The 21,482-nt window shown below is 47.3% G+C and overlaps 4 protein-coding genes across 8 annotated transcripts in view; all 4 read right to left on the bottom strand.

The window, feature by feature from the left end:
• The window catches only part of LOC101533137 (UDP-glucuronosyltransferase 1-6), a 181,184-nt gene that overhangs the window by 101,767 nt on the left and 57,935 nt on the right, over positions 1 to 21,482 (bottom strand). The gene's annotated exons all lie outside the window — the stretch shown is intronic.
• On the bottom strand, positions 154 to 1,204 carry LOC131480276 (UDP-glucuronosyltransferase 1A4-like). Its single transcript, XM_058664163.1, has one exon. It carries the CDS (start codon positions 1,132 to 1,134, stop codon positions 154 to 156), a length of 981 nt encoding a protein of 326 aa, XP_058520146.1. The 5' UTR covers positions 1,135 to 1,204.
• On the bottom strand, positions 5,212 to 6,144 carry LOC131480275 (UDP-glucuronosyltransferase 1A4-like). Its single transcript, XM_058664162.1, has one exon. It carries the CDS (start codon positions 6,124 to 6,126, stop codon positions 5,212 to 5,214), a length of 915 nt encoding a protein of 304 aa, XP_058520145.1. The 5' UTR covers positions 6,127 to 6,144.
• Positions 13,241 to 14,585, bottom strand: UGT1A6 (UDP glucuronosyltransferase family 1 member A6). The gene has a single exon (XM_058665146.1). It carries the CDS (start codon positions 14,459 to 14,461, stop codon positions 13,436 to 13,438), a length of 1,026 nt encoding a protein of 341 aa, XP_058521129.1. The 5' UTR covers positions 14,462 to 14,585; the 3' UTR covers positions 13,241 to 13,435.

Raw genomic sequence — 21,482 nt, 5'->3', positions numbered from 1 at the left:
CATGCCTGCTTCCTTTTGTGCTTTGTTGAAAGCAGCAAAGAAACACCCTGATAAGCACCCTGCTGGATGCTGTGCGGGAGCTCCACACCCGAGGCCACCAAGCTGTGGTCCTTGCTCCAGAGGTGAATCCGCTCATCAAAGGAGAGGGCTCCTTCACCCTGCAAAGTTGAACCCTTTGGAAAAATGAGTAGATAAGAAAAGAAGAGACAAGTTTCCATTTGGAATTTTTGTTAGCTGTAGCACTAACAGGAGGAAGGCAGCAATACAGACCTGAGAGAGTGGCTTCCTGTTGGCACAGTTGATGCCCCCAATGAAGACCATGTTGGGCATGACAGGCCTGGGGTAGTCCAGCACAAAGTCTCCTCGGAACAACCACACAGAAGCATGGCTGAGGATGTCCATCAAGGACACCTCTCTCTGAAAAAGTTCAGATGCAAGGCTTGGATAGGCATAATAAGACATGTGACAAATGTACTTGAGGGCCAGAGGGTAGAGCATGTTCTTGACCCTTTGCAGGAAGGTCATGTGGTCTGAGTTCATTGTCATGAGTCTGGGAATATATGAGGAGGGATTGGGACACTGCGTGGCCTTGAATTCCATGTCACAGGGAACAGCACGCAAAAAGAACACAGCAGGAACTGATAGGTACTTAGCCAGCAGCGCCCCACATGGGAAGAGAGGGTCAGTTAGAACCACATCGAAGGAACTCTCATTCAAGTGTCTGAGCAGGGCTTTATTGTGCAACATCTCTGAACAGGTCTTATAATACAACTCAGAAGCATTTTTTAAGCTTGCAAAAGTTTCCAAAAATGTCTTCAGAAAATGTTGTGTTTTGAAGATCATTTGATTGTGACGCTGGAAATCATGGTCAAATTCCTCTTGGGAGTAAGAAGTAGGGAAGGTTTCCAGAGTGAAGAAGTCCTCTCCTTTGATGTGCAGATTCACCTCTGGTGCAAGGACCACAGCTTGGTGACCTCGGGCGTGGAGCTCCCGCACAACTTTCAGCATGCTGAGCCAGTGGCTTCCATCCATGGGTACTACAAGCACCTTACCACCCTTAGCCCAGGGCAGAACACACAGCCAGAACAGCATCCCCATCAGTCCTGGGAGGAGGTTCTGCAATACCAGCACCATCTCAGCCGAAGATAACAGCACCTCACTCTCCAAGCCAGCCTATACCTTCTACCGCAGCTTTTCTGAATTTTATCTTGCTATCACCAGGTTGCTTATCAAAGCAGCATGCCATTGGAAGGCCCAGACGCCTCCCTCAAGTTAATCATTGTGCAATTTATCTGTCCTACTCTGTCATGACTGTCAAAACCTCTGACCCCATTCGGTAGAGACCTTTTGCACATAACCTATCTGGATGAAACTCACCTAACCCTACAACTAACTCTGGGGGCATTCTAGTTCACATTCCCGTAGTTCATTCTAATTGCACACCATGAGTTTGGACACACATATTATTGTGCTATTGAACCCAGGCATTTGGGGTAGAATGTACTATTCTCCCACTTGGAAAGCAAAATGTCCAATGTCCCCTCTTTCTGGTTGCTAAGGCAAAGCTTGTGAGAAACGTAACCACTGTGCTTGTTGTTACCACTCCACCAAAACAAATTGAAGAACATGAGAAGGAGCAAAACATACCACCCTTACCCTAAGTCTAAGCAGTGTGGCTCAGAGCTAGACACCAGCCACTAGGCAGGGAATGGGACGCACTAATAGGTCTTACACTTGGATCCCAAGATGAGGGATGCTAAGGTGGATTCCAACACAGTCTCCACACATTGCCTACAGATAATTCCAGGACCAGGTGGAAACTGGAGAGCACAACACAATAGACTCATAGTCATGTTCACATCAATACTGGCCATGGCTGGGCCTGGGTGTCAACATGGAACTTCACTGGTATTTACGACTATGTGCTTCAGCTGCAAACCAGCTCAGTGTCAGCCTCAGCAGCCAACGGAGCCCTCCATCATCCCACCCCCACCTCAGGCAACAAAGGTAAACAAAGACTCCATCTGCTGGGGATGGAAGCACAGAAGGAATGGCACGAGTTTACCTAGGAACTCAGTGGAGCATCCACCATGGTGAACCTCAACGCTGAGCTGAACCCAACAGCCATTGCCCTGGGGTCCACACACAGAGCCTGTGGACCTCCATGAGCTACAAGTGGAGATCCTGACTCCATTGGGATGTCCATGTGTCCCAGCCCGTATCACCCCTACTAATGCAGCAGTCCAGCAGCATGAGCAGACCACCACAGCAGGCAGGACAGTTTGTGGAACTTGAATCTGTTCCTGTTCTGTTGAGTTTTGCTCTGCTAGCTTTGTAACCCACCACAGCAGTAGTTACAATGGCCAGAGGACTTCTTATCATAGTCTCCTCCCAACCACAGATAATAGGAGGAGATCCTGGTCCAGTAGGAGGAAGAAGAGGTGGGTAGACATTAGACTCTGCTCTGGAACCATAAGTAGGACCTGCCATGGTGAGACCCAGTGTCAGGCATGTGGTGCCTTAATCTCTGCCTCCAACATGCAAGAGTGATTTTGATGAAGTATTAATAGCTTATTAATTTAAAACCAAGCTTCTTGAATTTGTGCTATTAAAAAACATATATCCTCTAGGATTTGGCTCATTTTTGAGGTTGCTACTTTTTGACAGCTACACTGCCATCAAAATTTTCCACATCTCTGATAATCTCAAGGATCAATCAATAAGATAAACATAGGATTTAGCAACAGAAGCAGCATATTAAGACAGTATAGATACTGACCTAAATCATGTATTTTTAACTGCCTGTTAAGGATGACATAGCATTTTGGAGTTCATTTCCCTCACTTGGCTTAACCAAGAAATGTTGACATTTCAACTGATCTGGAGCAGCAGGAAATGCAAAGACCCCTCACAGAGACAAGATGACTCAAGAGATTGCTGTTCCTCTAATCACCTGGTTGCCAGCTCTGCTGGGAAGACATGCACTGGGAATTTCTGAGAAGGTGGGAACAATAAGTCATTTCTGAGAAGTTGGGAAGGTCCCAATAGTAGGCATTGGGAAAATTACTCAGTCCTTTAATGTGCAACGGTTGCATACAACCAATAAGCATCAGGGAATCCCGACCTTGTCAACAGACTCATTGAGGCTCCAGAATGTCCAGAAATGGATATTCACCATGAACAAGTAGGCTTCTTTCCATGGATGCAAGGATTGCTCAATACACACAAATTAATAAATAAGATAGACCACAGTAGCAGGATGAAAGGGTAAAATTATATGAGCATTCCTGTACATGCAGAAGTATTCAATGTAATCCAATACTCATTCACTGTGAATGGGGGATCACAGAAACTGATTAAGAAATAGCATTTATTTTTAACATGTTGACTGCTCAATACCGTGTCAATTAATTCCATAACAATGTTAATTGTTGCAGATGGTAGGTTAGTGCTTTTATTTGACCCGGATGATACTCTGCTGTCTCTGCCCTCAGACCAGAGAGGGTCTACCCAATAAGTAGTTGGACTTGACTGGACTATAAGATGTTGGACTCTATGCTTGGAATATACTTGCAAAGAGGGAATTTCAACTGAACTTGAACTATGGTTATGCAACAAGGTGGAGGAACCCACCATGGGGAGAGGGTGAGGGGAGAATCCCACACTCTATGTAATTACAACACAATGTAATTAATGAATACATTTAATAAAAAAATACACAAACCAAGATAACAAAATGGAGAGCCTGGGAATAAATCCATGCACCTGCAGCAAACTCATCTTCCACAAAGATGCTTAAAGTTCACATTAGGGAAAGGACACCACTTCATTAATGGTGCTAGAAATTTTCATAAGAGGAAAAGTGAAAATACACCTACACATACAAGAGGCAAAATGACCTGAACGCTTACATGTGAGACACAAACGTCTGTGACAGTTAGAAGAAAACATTGAAGAAATGCTTCCTATGTTAGACTGGGAATTTGTATTTTTTTATAAAACCACGGTGCAGGAAACAAACCTGAAAATAGGCCAATGAATTTAATTGAACTCAAAAGCATCAAAGGAAACAACCAACAGAACGGAGAAACCACAACAAAATGGAACTATATATTTGGAAACTATACATCTAATAAAAATTCAATATCCAGAATATAAAAGGAATTCAAGCCACTCAGTAACAAAAAACCAATAACTTGCCAAGAAGTGGTCCATGGGATCATCTAGGGAGCAATTCAGACAAAAGTGCTCTGGGTTTGTGTATTAGTGTGTGTGTGTGAGTGTGCGTGTGTGTGTGCAAATTTTCTTCTCATTCCGTGATTCTTTCAAAATAAATAAACATTATCTTAAAAAAAATGATTCACTGCAAAAACTGAAACCAAACATGGATTATATTCAGGGTCTATGAAAGCAAACTTTCAGCTCAGGACATGAACCAGGAGAGGAGATTTTGGTCAAAGCTCAGGCTCTCCTAAAGGATCCCTCCCATTCTTGCACACTTGTGCTGCTCTGTGACCAAGGCATCCTGTAATTCCAGGCTCTCCGCTTTGTCTCGTCCCTAGCAATATCAAATACTGTTGAATGATTTCTCAAGTTGAAGATTCATTTCACAGCCAGCCATCACTGACACACAACTCTGCTATGTCCCCTCATCATAGCCCAGAAACAAACTCCTACACAAAAATCCTCCTGCCAGCAGTGCTGCCTCTCCAAGAAGCAGGACACAGAGGTTTATTCTCCTAACATGAAAACAACGTCCTCCTTGTCTCTGTTGCGATCAGCTGATTTCTTCTTCTGAAGCAACCATATCCTTTGAGGGTTTAGGTGGCTTTGCTCATATTTCTATCCTTCCCAATATGGGATCACTGAAAATTATCACAGTCACATTGCAATTTACTCTTATGTTTATCCTTCTGCCAAGAATCTACAAGTCAACACTCCCCTCCCTAGGAACTGATCATATGGGTCAGTTCGCACCTCAGTTGCACTGCACCTGCACAGAGGCAGAAAGTCATACATCCAAGAAGCTGGCGGCAAACACATGGAGAGACTTGGATTCACATTATTGCTGGCCAATTCTACTACAAGACTACCACCTTCTCACTCCTCTTAGGGTAACAAAACCGTTTCGTCTACCGAAGACTTCAAGAAGAACGAGAGATGAGGATAACTGGAAAGATGGACACATGAGTAAACATTTGCAACTCTCTTTTAAATTAATTTGTACTCAAGACATTGGTGAAATATAGGCAGCCATACTACCTGAGAGAGTGGCTTCCTGTTGGCACAGTTGATGCCCCCAATGAAGACCATGTTGGGCATGATGGGCCTGGGGTAGTCCAGCACAAAGTCTTCTCGGAACAGCCACACAGAAGCATGGCTGAGGATGTCCACCAAGGACACCTCTCTCTGAAAAAGCTCAGATGCAAGGCTCTCATATGGATCATAAGAAATATGGCAAAAGTACTTCATGCCCAGAGGGTAGAGCATGTTCTTGACCCTTTGCAGGAAGGTCATGTGGTCTGAATTCTTTGTTGCTAACCTGGGAATATATGAGGAGGGGTGGGGACATTGTGTGGCCTCGAAGTCCAGCTCACACGGAATGGCGTTCAAGAAGAACACAGTAGGAACTGACAGGTACTTAGCCAGCAGTGCTCCACAGGGAATCATGGGGTCTGTTAAAACCACATCAAAGGAGCTGTCATTGAGGTGCCTGATCAGACTTTTGTTGTGCAGAAGTTCTGAGCACAACTGGTGATAGAACCTAGCTGCATTTTTCAGGTTCTCTTTATTTTCCAGAATAATCTTCAAAAAATGCAGTCTTTGAAAGATCATTTCATTGTGTCGCCGAAAGAGGTCTTGAAATTCCTCCTGGGTGTAAGAAGTGGCATAGGGCGTCAAGGTGAAATACTCCTCTCCTTTGACATATATGCTCACGTCTGGTGTGAGTACCACAGTCTGGTGGCCTCGGGCGTGGAGCTCTTGCAGCACATTCAGCATGCTGAGCCAGTGGCTGCCTTCCACAGGCACCACCAGCAGCTTTCCTCCCTCAGCCCAGGGCGGGACACACAGCCACAGCAGCAGCCCTGCCAGCCCCAGGAGGGGAGTCCGCAGCCCCGACATCATCTCAGCAGAAGGAAGATGGAACACACTCTCCACAGCAGCCTGTGTCTCCTAGCCCAGCTTTCCTTGGCTTTATATTGTTGTCATCAATTGCTTATCACAACACCATGCCAATGGAAGACAAAGTACACTCCACAAGTTAATCTCTGTGGAATAAGCCTATCCCTCACTTTTATGAGAGCCCTACCCTCTGCCTCCACCCAGGAGAGGTGGAGCTGACAGCCACATTCGGTACAAACTGCTCTGACCCTGCCACGCTCTGGGGAGCATGCTAGTGCAGGCTTCATGTTTCTTAACACTCCCCAGCCAGGATTCTTCTTACCACTCCCAAAACACACCTTTTTACCAACATCTGCCTCTTCTCCTTTGCCACTCTTCCACAGGTTGCAACTGACTTATCAATTATACTCTAAGAATTCTACTCTCTGCAATATGTGGCCTAAAGCCATGTGTATGTTAAGTCGTTGCCCTCTTACCTGGGGAGATGGCTGATTACAGGCACCCAAGCAATTCTCTGATAAAGAAGGATCATAAACATAGAGAAAAGCAACTACTATTAGACTATAGCCCTTATGGGAGTGTGCCGGAGTGCAATCGGCACAAAATGGAAAGCCAGCCCCCAGGGCCACTGGAAACAGCTGACCCTATTCAGATACCACAGAACCACAACTGCACACTGGGCTTCAGCCTGCCCTGCTACTGCTTGTTCTTGGGGTTCAGAGTGCCACTCAGGCCACTGGGGTAATGAAACCAGTGACTTCACAAGTACAAGCCACACAATGCAGCTTCCCTGCTCCTGCCAGGCTCCCTTCCAGCTCTGCCAGGGACTCCACACCTCCTTGTCTACTGGCGCAGTCCCTGCCAGTGCCGCTCTCCAGGACTGAGCCCTGCCCAACCATCATTGATACACAGGCCTTGCAGCCCCCAGCCTGCTGTGGTGGATGAGCCCTCTTCTACACTCAAGGCCTGTGGAGTCTGACAGCCCACTACAGCTGCCATGTGTGTGCACTGCACACATGTGCCTGGGCCCTTACGTGTGGTCACACTATGGCTACTGCATCCCTCTGCTATGTGATCCACACCCCTACATGGCCTGTGGAGACAGACAGGCTCTCTGCCCCATATGTCACAGTCTCCACACCAAGAGCCTCCAATAAAACTGAACAAGTTGTACAGAGAATACATACGTACTCAACTGGAACCAAATCCAACACAGCACGGAAACCAACCCCTGAAGACACATCACTGAGAGGAAACTCTCTTTACACAAATACTGCTGAATACAGCCAGAACAGACCCCAGATCTGCCAGACACACAGACACCAGCACAGGGACAGAGCTGTAAAAGTAGGCTAATGTGTCTTCTCACAGTAGCACACCCCACACAAAAGAATTCTGACCTAGTACCTGTTAAGCCATTCAAAACAACAATATAAGAAAACTCATGGAGCTGTAAGAACATCCAGATAATTCAACACAACCATGCAAGCAATTCATGATATCAATTCATGACATGAAACCATATAAAGAACCAAACAGGATAGACTCAGTGTCAAGGCTTATCTCTTACAAGCAGTAGGATCTCATATGGGCGCTGCTTCCTGTACCGGCTGCTCCACTTCCATTCCAGCTCCCTGTTTGTGGCCTGAGTAAACCGCCAAGGACAGTTCAAGATCATGGGACTTTGCACCCATGTGGGAGACCCAGAGGAGGCTCCAGGTTTGCTGGCTTTGGATTGGCTCGGCTCTGGCCGTTGTACCTATTTGGGAAGTGAACCAGTGGATGGAAGACATTTCTCTCTGTCTTTCCTTCTCTCCATAAATCTGATCTGCCTTAACAAATTTGTAAATAATAAGACAAATAAGTGAACCAAACAGGAATGTAAGAGCCCAGTTCACCAATCGAGAGAGCTCTGTCTCAGTGCATGCAGGTTGGAGACTTGCGAGTTGGAGCAAAGTCTCCTGCTGGAGTCTCAAACAGGCAGACTGAGGACTCTGGGCATAAACCGGCAGGGGGCATAGGGTCCTGCCCTGGGGTGGTGCCCTATGTAGTATGTTCCCCTTCTTAGGTTAAAACAAGGACATCCTAGGCTGCTTCGGCCTCCAAGTCCAGGAGCTCTGGGAATCTACAGCTGGTTGGAAGCATGGGGAGGGGTAGGACAGGGCCATTAGTGAAGACCTCAGAGACAGGGAGGAAAACCTGGTTCTCTGAGTCTTCTTACCACATATTGAGGCCCACCTCCCATCTTCCCTCCAATCAGATGTTTCAAAAAACTTTGAGATAGCAGTTTGCTAAGCCACTGGAAAGCCATCAGCACCATGGCATTCTGCAGCATTCCTCATGGACCCAGCCCACAGTGAGACTTCCTTGTTTGAAAGGAAGAGCTATAGTCAACAGAATAGGAAGAGAAACAGAGAATCCGCCCTCTTCTACCTATACATCCCCCCAATGGATGCAACAGTTGGGGCTGGACAAGGCAGAAGCCAGACGCCAGGAATATCATCATCCAGATGTTCTCTGAGGCTGCCTGGGGACTGCACACTGGCAAGTCCAGCCAGTGAGCTCTAGCAGATGCTGGCTGCTCACAGAGAACTGACCCCATGACTGGGACTTCAGGGACATACCAGCAACAGCCTGACTTTCCCTCCGGGACGTCCCCCTTTCTTTCTGCGAGGCCATCAACTGCATGTCTGTTGATGATTTGCTGGGCAAGGACATGAGATTTGGGGCCCTGACTCACTCAAATGTAGGTAAAGAACTAATGGGACTCCAGGCTGGGTGTGCCTGGGAATCTATTGTTCCCAGTTCTATTCTAATTGAATTACAGATTAACCAAGTGCTGACATAAATGGAAACTACTAAATTAACCCAAATGCAGTTTTAGCTCCCATGACTATATACATATTGGATAAACAATCTGGCTCAAATGTGTTAGTAAAAGAGAAAAAGGTGTGCTGAAAATGGTTAGCACCACTTGGGTTTGTTGTATTCTATTATCTCTTTTACATGTTTTAAGATCATAAACAATACGGATGAAATCTAAGGCACAAGTGTTCTGTGTATCAAGGATAAAAAATGGATTTGAAGAGAGGACCCTTTGCATGCTTGAATAAACCTGTGCTCTTGCATCAGCTCTCTGGGAAACCTGGCTTGACTGGCATCACAAGTCTTAATCAGGAAAGACGTTGAACTCCTGTCTCCAAGGCTTCTCCCTGACCCACCTACCAGCACTCTATCTCCACCAGCAACTCCTCCAGCTTCTCTCTAACCGAGGGCAAGCTCCCTACTACGGACTCTTCCATTTCCATCCAATCTACCTAATGTGCACCTGACACAAACTCATGCAACTTCGATGCACACATCAGAGGACAAGGTTCTGATGAGCGTCCGTTCACGACGCAAACCAAACCCTGCTGGGTAAGGTGTGCAAGTGGGAGCACAACGGGCGATCATCACTCACAGGCTCTGATGACGTCAGACACCAGTGTTAGTTCCGCAAGTTGAGAGAACGTAACCCCTGCACCAAGCCTGAATCCACACAAAAGTCAACAAAAGGCTTCCACCACAGTGAGCATGTCATCAGAAAGCACAGCACAGCAGAACGTGACTCAGCTGCACAAAGGAGGAAAGCACTGACGGGTAAAGAGACAAATGCAAGCAGACTCGGGAAGTTTGTGAAGTGGGAGTAAGACCATCATCGTTGTGCAATCCACGTGGCATTTTCTCAAATAAGTATTTTCCAGCAAATTTGGATGACCATGTGTGGGAGGGATTTAAAATTTTTCCATCAAAATAATCCTGTCTTTTGCTTCCATGTCCAGATACTGTTTGAGGCCACCGGCATGGGGTATCTACGAGGACTGGCAAAGCATTCTAAAATTGGTGCTCCCAAGTCTTTGAAGATGCTAATATCCACAGTATTGAAAACATCAGATAGTAAATTCTTATGTGGTTTGCCTCTTCAAACAACCCATTTGATACAAATAAATAAGGCTAGATTAGTTTCATTGTCCAAGTATCACCTGGATTATTACTCAACAAGTCTCCTGGTTTTAAAAATTCTGAATCATTTGAGTATTTTATCAGTATTTAGAAAATTACTTATTAACAGCAATACTATTAAACTTTCCATGCCTATGATAATCTCTAAAAACAGCAGTCATAAAGATAAACACAGGATTTTGAAAGAACTCGCATTTTAATGCCAGTGCAGACATTGGTCTAAGGTGTGTCCTTTCAAAGTGCCTGCTAAGGATGACATGGCATTTTGGGATTTGTTTCCTTCTTCGCCTATCCTAGAAACGCTGACATTTCAGGCTGGACCAGTGTGAAACGCAAGGACCACAGCCGGGAGAGAATGAACCAGAGCCAATAAAGGGAATTGCTGCCCCTTACCCCTTCACCACCTGTGTAGGGCTGCACACTGCATAGGGTCCCTTGTCTCCCAAGTGTTGCTTTTAGAGTTCCCAGAGTTCTCTCATAAACTTGCTCTTACATGCCCCTTCCACACCTTACTGGGCATTCCCATTCTATAGACAGAGGAATTAGGCCTTGGAACTAAGCCACCACGTGCCCAGTCACAGGGCTGGACTCCAATCCACACCTTGTAGTTCTTCACCTATATTTTCCTGCTGTACTAATATAATGGGAGCAAGAGGGGAGTCCTTGGTCAGCAGGGGAGGCCTGCAGCACCCTTCCACTTCTCTCCTTTACAGCCAGTGGGACAGTGAGGGTGTACGCCTTCCCAGAGCCCTGGCTCTCTTCCACTGACTCCACGTCCTTTTGCAGTCCTATCAGAGAGAAGAACAGGCACTTCTTGGTACTACAAAGGTAAGAAACTAGGACTTAACTCTGATTTCCTTGATTCCAATGGCCCTTCTGATCATGAAATCTCAGACTGAGCTGTCTTCTGAAGCAGACATTCGACACCAGAGACTCCTAACAGGAAAGGAAAGATGTGACTCAACTGAGTTCAAGTATGACAACTCAGAATCTGAGCACCTGGTGGCCAACAGTAAAGGCCTCAAGAACAATGTTCTTTCTTAGGCAAACTGTGTGTGATTCTATGGGAGGAGCAGGGGCTGGAGAGGAAGGCAGAACGGAATCAGAGGTCCCCGTGATGTTCTGGCACAATCAGGACTCTCATGGGGCTGATGGAGGTGCACCCCCTGGGAGAGTTGGCCTTAGGAAATCTAGGGGCAAGAAGATTCCAACCCCACAGGACTGTCCCTTGATGCTGTCCCTTCCAGTGGCTGCCACCAGCCAGAGAGCCAAAGGGCTTCTCCAAAGGCTTCTCCAAAGGCCCATCGAGGCAGGAACAACTGGCCAGTCCTCTGAGATGCCATGTTCATTCTTCTATTCCAAAGGTGAGTAGAGTCCGAGTCAGTCACATGAACTCAGGCGTAAACGGGGAGCTGTCCCACTATACTCTCCCACACGGGACAGGCAGAGATCACTGAGAGTGGGTCCTCTGCCCTTGAACCTGACTAAGAGCGTTATGCAAGGAATGTTTACCAGGCTAACAATTCCAAAGAGTTCTGTGTGTTATGTAGCTGTGCTTGGACCACACAATCACAGCCTCTATCTGGTTCCAAAACAGCTTCCATCGTGCTAAAGTAAACATCCTTCAAACAGCTAATGCTGTCTGATTATTTCACAGGAGAAAGGTGATTCACCATGATTCAGTTGCTGAGAACTAAGATCCAATCTGATGATTACCCCGATAGTACGGGACATTGTCTGCAAGCTCACACAGGATGACAATGACACGCAGAGGAGGCAGCCCAGAGGTGGCCCCATTCACTGCTCAACACCCAGCTTCATTGCAGGTGATACTCACAGAGTATAGGGGACCAGGAACCCAAAATGACATTGTGTTCCTATGCCCACACCATGGCTTTTTGCGACAAGAAGCATTCACTTAAAATAAGCCTATGTGAACCCTGCTGCCTTCTGTGCCTCTGGTTCAATCTCCCTGAACCACAGAGACTCTCTTCCACAACAGGAGTTCCCAAGATCCATTCCACGGTGCTCAGTCCTCTGCCTCTCATTCTCACATGAGCTCTGCCAAGTGTTCCGTGTGGGACCAGAGAAATCACAGCTGGAGAAAACCATGGGAAAGGTCTTTGATTCAGGCTTCTTGCTGATGGAAAACACTTGGGAAAGAAAATTCTACCATGAAGACAGAGTTGTCTGACACTTTCCAAGGTATCAATACTTAAAAAGAAAAGATAAAAGAAAAGGCTCACAGGATTCTATTTTGGAGTGGTACTGTGTGCTGCACTTGGCTGCTCAGCAGTGTGTGCGGGAATATTCCTGCATTCAGAGACCACACCTGTCGGTATCTGCACAGCTCTGAGCAGGTGGGCTTTGTGGACCACATACAGCTCAGTCGCATATGCTATGTGGGGGCTATGAAGAATTTCCACCTCCCTTTAAAACCAGGAAATTGAAGCCCAGTGCTGTGATCCAGTTGGACAGCCTCACACTTGTAATGCCTGTATCACAAAGGGTGTTGGCTCAAGTCCTAGCTGATCCACCTTCAATCCACTAATGGCCAGCAACAAAAAATGCACTAGGTGATTGGGCCCCAACACCCACATGGGAGATTCCAGGCGGATTTCCAGGATCCTGGCTTCAGTCTGGTCCAGGCCTGTACATTGTGATCATTTGGTGAGTTAAGTAGAAGAGAATGCATGGATGATATCTCTACAGATTATATAGGTATAGAGATAGATCCTTCAGTAACTCTACCTTTAATATATAATTAACAAATCATCTCATAAAAGGCATCTAAACAATTCTTAGCTCTAAGCCATATAAAAGCAGAACTGTGGGAATACAGTTTAACTAAGATAGCAATTGGACCCATGCATTCAATTGAAGATCTCCTGGGTTGGAAACCTGACACTGTTCACCACTTCAGCCTGACTGAGCCCTGGCTGCCAGGCAGATTTTAGCAGTGAAGGAAAAGACGGGAGACAAAAACATCTATCATCTATCCATCATCTATCTATCTATCTCTTAACTGTTTCTCCATGACCATAAATAAGGAAATAAATTATTCTAGAAAAGGATTTACTTTAAAAGGTGTGGGATTTATTGAACCCAGAACCCAGAAACAAAGCCTGCAACACAGTTAGGACAACTGGATTTAAGCTACACACATCACACGTGCCTTGGTCACACTTGCACCTCTATTGGTCAGGAATACTTATTGCTAAGCTCTTTCCTTGATCCTGTCATTGTCCCCAGATCAAGCAAATGTATCTATTGCTATCACTCTGAGCTCATTCCAAAACCTCCACGTCACCTAGGCCTCAGGTCCCCACACGCCCTTGTTGTTCCAGACCCGCCAACACCTCCTCACCACCATTTCTTCAAGCAGTGTTCCCACACAGCAAGAAAGCAAATGTGTCAAAGAAGACAGGGCCCATAAGAACAGGGTCTGCCCACCAAAAGCCCATCCACCAACCTGAGGCAGGGTGCCCTCCTTCTTGCAGTTGATCCCCCCGATGAAGACCATGTTGGGCATCACAGGCCTCGGGTGCTCCAACACAAAGTCGTATCTGAGCAGCCACATGGAGTCCTTGTGAAACAAGGTGGCCAAGTCCACCTTTCTCTGCAGGAGCTCCGAGGCCAGGTCCTCATACTGGGAATACAGACAGTAAAACAGAGGGATCTCCAGCAGGTTGACGAGGAAGTTGACCACCCGCTGTGGGAAAGTCATGTGGTCCGTGAACTTGGTGTAGCACCTGGGGATGTACGACACTGGGTTCGGGCTCCCACCAAACCCATGTTCCAGGGAGCAGGGGAAGCCCCTGAACAGGTACATGGAGGGCAGGCCCAGGTACTCAGCCAAGATAGCACCACAGGGCAAGGCCGGGTCCGTGAAAAGAGCATCAAACTTTTGCTTCCTGAGGAAAGCCAAGGTATCTTTGTGCCTCAGGAGGCTCTGGCACTTCGTGTTGTACATGCTGATCACAACCATGTTATTCCTGTACTCGGTCAGCGGCCCACTCAACCAGTGCCTGTACGTGAAAAGCCTTTCTCCAAAGGTGCGGTAACGGTTCTTCTGCTCTTCCTCATCAAATGGCACCGGGTAGATTTTTCTCTTGTAGTACTTGGACTCTTTCAGAAGCAAATTGACTTCTGGCACCAGCACCATGATGTCATGGCCCCTCTGACCGAGAGCCTCCACTATGTCCTGCATGCTGAGCCAGTGGCTTCCGTCCTGAGGGAACACCAGCAGCCTGTCCCCCACCACCACGGTGCCCCAGAGTAGTAAGAAGAGAGCCCCCGCAGGTGCTCTCTGACAGGCACGGGGCAGCCAGGCCATCCTGCAGAGAGTCAAAGTGACAACAATAAAAAGTGTTCACACACCCTGTCCAAAGCTGCTTCCCCTAAGCCGGACAGTGGTTTTGCCAGACTCTCTCTCCCAGACTTTGGATCCAGCCCTCTGTTTTAAATGAACCTAGATTAATCTTTAACCACTTGGCAAGCCAACAGTCTACTTGCACCAATGAGGCCTTCAGGAGATTTCACCTGTGATTCTAGGCTGACCTCCCATCTGTCCCAAATCTGACTTTCCCTCCTAAAGATTCATAGCAAGTTTGAGGACAGGCTGCAAAGACCTCTGGTACCACCTATCCCCTCTGCCATCACCATCCTGAATTCTTGAATCTCTCATGAACCATGACTCTCATGGTTGAAAAACATCAATTCTACATTCTTTTTCCGTGTTATTTCAAAACACAAAGGAAGCATTAACAGGTAACAAGCTCAAGACAAAGGAGCTGGCCACTTCATGCTCTAGTATCCATGGTGATGAATGGGTGCAGAGCAATAAGGGAGCCAAGCGGCACAGGAGGAGACTGAGAAAATTCCACCTGTCATGTCCTTGGCAGAGCCTCTGTCCTCAGCATTTTCCATTATCTACAGCAGAATCCAGTCCAAATGGAATCTAAGACCACAATTTCTGCTTTCATTGTGGCTAAGACCATGAATTCTGGAGTCAGCCTGCCCCTTCTCAGCTCCCAGCCACAAGGGCTTCCTTCGTCTGCCTAGTAAGAATTGCTTCCATGCCCACTGCAGGACTGCTATGAAAACTGCCCGAGTTAATTCTCTTCAGGGACAAGGATGGACACCTCTGCCCATATCAATCACAGTACAATGGAAAGGGCAAAGTGTAAATTCTGTAAAATCTCTGAACACAAGATTCACCCCTAGCAAGGTGACCTAGAGTTGAAAATGACAAGAAAGAGCGGGAAGGAAGAAGAGGTAGAAGCGCTAAAATCAGGGGGCAGGGACAAACATGCAAGACATAGGGTGGACAGGCAGCAGCGTGTGTGCACAGCTCGGCCAGGCAGAAGTTAACACTAAAGGAGGTTCCAAGTAAGCTGCCTGGCTTCTGGGAGCTTTCTGGCAATCTTTGGGATCCATTCATATTCAGAACAAATTCCACAATCTCTACCTTTAGTTGCCATGATTTTCTCCCTGTGTGCTTGTCTGTCTAAATGTCCCCCTTATGATGAGGATACCAGTCTATCAGATGAAGACACTCACTGAAGCTCTCACTGTAATTAGTGCCAGCTGCTATGACTATTTGCAACAAGGTCACGTCCTGAGCACCAAGTGTCAGAGCTTGGACACATCCTTAGGGGCCCACATCCAGCGTGTAGCACCATGGAGGCATTTGTGTCAGGATGGACATGATGCACATATGACATCTGAGTCCAACCCCACAATGTGGGCAGGAATACACTTCCATGCAGAGACACCAAGACTTGCTGCCATGGCAGAGGAATCTGTTGTTAATTCCTGCATATTGATAACAAAACTGTTCCATAAAGACCCAGGTGGTAAACATTTCACGCTTTGCCAAAGCAGTCAGCCTCCGTGTTAATAACCCAATGAAACGAACAACCACAAACAACACTGAAAAATAGATGTGCACTGTGTTCCAGTAAAAGTTTATTTGCAGAGACTGGACACCCATTAAGTTTGGCCCTCTCTAGATTCTGATACAAACCAAGATGTCGGGTCTACCCCAGATATCCACATGGTTTGTGAGCTCTCTGCCTGCCTGTTTCAGGTAGTGAATCAGTCCTTCCGGAGGCTGCCCTTGTCCAACAACACTGCCCATCCCTCCAAAGTCTCTCCCTCCCTCTTCAACAGCCTCCTTTCCTTCAGTGGGTTTTTAGAAATGATTTATTAATTTTTATTGGAAAGACAGATTTACGGAGAGGCACAGAGACAGAGATCTCTTGTCTGAAGATGCACATCCCATATGAACACAATGGCCATAGCTGAGCCAATCTGAAGCCAGGAGTTTCTTCCAGATGTCCCACACTGGTGTGAGGTCCCAAGGCTTTGGGCAAATTTCAACCACTTTCCCTGGCTACAAACAGGGAGCTGGATGAGAAGAAGGGCCACTGGGATTAGTACCAGCTCCTGTTAGGGATCCCGGCACATGCAAGCAGGAAATTTAGCTGCTAAGCTACCACACTGTGCCAATTCGGACACTTTATGTGGTTTCATCAAGCAATGCAGGCACCTTGAGGGAAGAGACCATGACATTTGTTCTCTGCTATGTCCCCAGAGCCTACAACGATGTCTGATATGCAGTAGGGCTCTCAGCACATGGATACAATAGCTGTGAATTACCTATCGATTCTATTCAGGAACTCATTTCCTCTTTTCTTTCCTGTAGTCAGGATCCAGCAAGAACTGGGAAGAAACACCTGTTCCTCAGGAGCTGGTCACTGGCTCTATCTACACGCATTTAAGAGAAAACAAACAACTGACTTCTGCTTCCATGCCACACTGAACACAGCCCACACCTGTGACCACATGTGTGGGCTTCTCCATACACACCAGTTCCCAAACACCCACTGGGTGTCTGCAATAGCTTCCAGTATGGACACTGGCCAGAGACCCCCACTGACCCCACAAGGCAAGGGTTCATTCTCCTAAGGCTGCCCCACTCTTGCACCAGCCACAGGAATGCTTGCACAGACTACCCGTAACTTCTGTTTGACTTGGCTGCAAGTCAGGGGCTTCCACACCCTCTATCTTGGCTCAGTTTCTTGCTAGGATGACTCAGAAAATCAGGGAAAACAGTTAATGGAGTCAGTTACAAAGGGTGTGTTACAAAGTGTGTGGTAAATAACCCAGTAAAAAAAAAGAAGGTTACAGGGAAGGGGCCCATGCTCCCTCCCTTGGGAGTGCCAGTCTCCAGTCCTCTGCAACCCAGGCCTCAGGACTCTGTCCTTTAGGGTTTTCATGGGGACTTCATTAAGGCATCATTGGCCATGGACAATCAGCTCAACTTTCAGCCACTACCTCTCATTCACCCACCCCTACAACCACCCAGGCACACGCTCATTGCCCTCAACACCAGCCTCCATTCTTCAGGACTTTCTGGAACCCGCATGAGTCATAAACTCAGGCTTGGTTGAAAAGGGCTCATTTTTATCAACCCAAAAGCACTTGGTTCCACTTTCACTTTCCTGTCACTAAAGTTTGAGGAGCTCTGTCCCAGGAAGCACAGACTAAGATCAAAAGTGACACTTCCTTGCTTAGATCACAACAGCAGAACACGTAAACCATTACTTGCCTTGAAGAAATTCAGTCTTGAGGAGTGAAGGCAGCAAGCAGAGTGATGAGGGCCCTTGGGGAAGAAGTCAGAAAGCCTAGTGTCTGCTCCCACTCCAGCCACCCATCAGCCAGGGGAGGAGTTTAACTGCTGCTGAGCCTCAGGTTTCACAACTCAGAGCCAAGGGGCGGGTCACATCCATTGTCCTCACCCTCCCTTTTACTGTGGAGGGCCCAGAGGAAGGCAGCTGTGGACACTACAGCATCTAGGTGAGACACATTCCTCAGAATATCAGGGCAGAACTGCCCAGAACTCGTCATGTTCAGACCTGTGCCACCCCAAATATTTGGCATGCTACTCCCATGGGAAAGAAAAAGCATCCTGAAGAACAGCATTACAAGCCTCATGGCAAGCTCCTTTCATCCCTGGAACACAGCCAGATGCAGCAAGTTCACCATGCAAGATATTTCAAGGTTTAGCTTCATCCATGCTGGGTGCAGCTTTCCAGCACTCCCTGCCAGGGAGAGAGGCACAAGCAGGGTTCCTGCCAGCAACGGTCAGAGTGCAGCGAGTGGCAGGATCTGCTTGGCACCCATACACACAGCAGTAAGGGCCCAGAGGGTAACCCAGGGGTCGGAGCAGGACTCCACGCTGCACACAATAAGAGCTGGCCAAGGCCACTTGCAAGGTTGGTCCGTTTGAGTGAACCTGAAAACCCTCACGAAAAATGGAAAGATAAACACATGGGACAGGAGTTTGGTGTCGCGGTTAAAATGTAGCTTGGAATGTCCACATCTTGCATCCGAGTGTCTGTGTTTCAGTTTCAGCTCTGTTTCCACTCCAGTGTTTCACACTGGGGTTCCTGCCACCCTGGAGGACTCAGAGTGCGTCCACCCTCCTGGAATTTCAGTCTGAGTCAGTCCCAACCATTGTAAGTATTAGGAGAGTATGCCTGCAGGTTGATGGCCTTTTTGTCTCTGTCTCGCTGCCATTCAAATAAAATGAAATTTCAGGGGAAAAAAAAGTAAGTTTAAAGGGTTAAATTTATTTTGGTGCCAAAATAAAACCCGTTTGAAATCTATGCCTATGAGATGTTTTAAGATGTTCATCAAGAATGCATATTATGAAAAAAGGTTAAAAATAATGTTTGCACCAATGTAAATTAATAATTCCCTTTTCTCACAAGTTTCAGTGTGCTCATGCAGGTGGTAGGACACAGGCAGACCTGCAGTGGTGCTGCAATCCGGAGCGTCTGCCTGCCCGACTGTGCCGGGCCCTTCCTCATTGAGCATTGTGCTCTAAGTCTTGATGCTGTTCTTCAGGTCTTCCCCAGCCGCCCTGATGAACATAGACTGGAGGCAGGAGGAAGGGAAAGGAGCTCACAGCATTCACAAAACTCACTAACAAAGGACAGAAAACAATTTAGTTTTCCCTTGTGGGTCTGAAGATGGTACTGTAAGAATACTCTGTGTGCATGTGTATGTGTGTGTGGATGTGTGTGGATGTATGCTGTGTATGTATGTGTGTGCACGTGGGGTGTGGATGTGTGTGGATGTATGCTGTGTATGTGTGTGTGTGCAAGTGAGGGTGTGGATGTGTGTGGATGTGTGCTGTGTATATGTGTGTGTGCACGTGGGGTGTGGATGTGCGTGGATGTATGCTGTGTATGTGTGTGTGTGCAAGTGAGGGTGTGGATGTGTGTGGATGTATGCTGTGTATATGTGTGTGTGCACGTGAGGGTGTGGATGTGTGTGGATGTGTGGATGTATGCTGTGCATGTGTGTGTGTGCACGTGGGGTGTGGATGTGTATGGATGTGTAGATGTATGCTGTGTATGTGTGTGTGTGCACGTGGGGTGTGGATGTGTGTGGATGTATGCTGTGTATATGTGTGTGTGCACGTGAGGGTGTGGATGTGTGTGGATGTGTAGATGTATGCTGTGTATGTGTGTGTGTGCACGTGGGGTGTGGATGTGTGTGGATGTATGCTGTGCATGTGTGTGTGTGCACGTGGGGTGTGGATGTGTGTGGATGTATGCTGTGTATGTGTGTGTGTGCAAGTGAGGGTGTGGATGTGTGTGGATGTATGCTGTGTATATGTGTGTGTGCACGTGAGGGTGTGGATGTGTGTGGATGTGTGGATGTATGCTGTGTATGTGTGTGTGTGCACGTGGGGTGTGGATGTGTGTGGATGTGTGCTGTGGATGTGTGTGTGTGCACGTGGGGTGTGGATGTGTGTGGATGTATGCTGTGTATATGTGTGTGTGTGCACGTGGGGTGTGGATGTATGTGGATGTATGCTGTGTATATGTGTGTGTGTGCACATGGGGTATGGATGTATGCTGTGTATGTGTGTGTGCACGTGGGGTGTGGATGTATGTGGATGTATGCTGTGTATATGTGTGTGTGCACGTGAGGGTGTGGATGTGTGTGGATGTATGCTGTGTATATGTGTGTGTGCACGTGGGGTGTGGATGTGTGTGGATGTATGCTGTGTATGTGTGTGGATGTGCACGTGGGGTGTGGATGTGTGTGGATGTATGCTGTGTATGTGTGTGTGTGCACGTGGGGTGTGGATGTGTGTGGATGTATGCTGTGTATGTGTGTGTGTGCACGTGGGGTGTGGATGTGTGTGGATGTATGCTGTGCATGTGTGTGTGTGCACGTGGGGTGTGGATGTGTGTGGATGTATGCTGTGTATGTGTGTGTGTGCACGTGGGGTGTGGATGTGTGTGGATGTATGCTGTGCATGTGTGTGTGTGCACATGGGGTGTGGATGTGTGGATGTATGCTGTGTATGTGTGTGTGTGCACGTGGGGTGTGGATGTGTGTGGATGTATGCTGTGCATGTGTGTGTGTGCACATGGGGTGTGGATGTGTGTGGATGTATGCTGTGTATGTGTGTGTGTGTGCACATGGGGTGTGGATGTATGCTGTGTATGTGTGTGTGTGCACGTGGGGTGTGGATGTGTGTGGATGTATGCTGTGTATGTGTGTGTGTGTGCACGTGGGGTGTGGATGTGTGTGGATGTATGCTGTGTATATGTGTGTGTGCATGTGGGGTGTGGATGTGTGTGGATGTGTGCTGTGTATATGTGTGTGTGCACGTGGGGTGTGGATGTGTGTGGATGTGTGCTGTGTATGTGTGTGTGAGCATGAGGGTGTGTGTACATCTGTGCACATTTGCATGTGTTCACACATGTGCACATATTTCTGTGTGCACATGTACTCATGTGCATGGTTGTGCCTGTGTTCTTCTGCCCAGACCCTAGAAGGACGAATCCCTCATGTGTGTTATTCACAATGATGGTTTCTGCAGAGGTGTTGCCCTGCTGACTCGGGGTCACCAGTCAGCTAAGTGGCCAGGCTAGGGCCTCCTGAGAGGGTTACATGGGCCAGTGACTCAGGCCTGGGACAGTGGTCAGCAACATGAACAGAGTAGATTCTGGGATGAAACCAATCTCTGTGGAGAAGTAGCAGATGTCTCAGAAAGGGAGGTGGGGGCATCTGGTATTCTGAGGGGAGGGGGGACAAAAAGTGGACATGGGGTAATTTCATGTAAGGTGCAGGGTACCTGGAAAGGTTGGCCCTATGTGGGCTTCTGTAGATGTTTGAACCTACTTTTCTAGATGTTTGAACGAGGGACAACCTAGATTTAATGGGGCCAGGACCAACAAGGTGTCACAAATATATATTGCAAAAAATATATCTAGACTATTAAGATGTCAAATCAAACAACAGAACATTTTATTAAAGAGCTTTAA

This window comes from Ochotona princeps, chromosome 5 (genome assembly GCF_030435755.1).
Source record: "Ochotona princeps isolate mOchPri1 chromosome 5, mOchPri1.hap1, whole genome shotgun sequence".
Taxonomy (NCBI): domain Eukaryota; kingdom Metazoa; phylum Chordata; class Mammalia; order Lagomorpha; family Ochotonidae; genus Ochotona; species Ochotona princeps.
The sequence above is the reverse complement of the archived record's forward strand: the minus strand, read 5'-3'. Positions and strand labels throughout refer to the sequence as shown.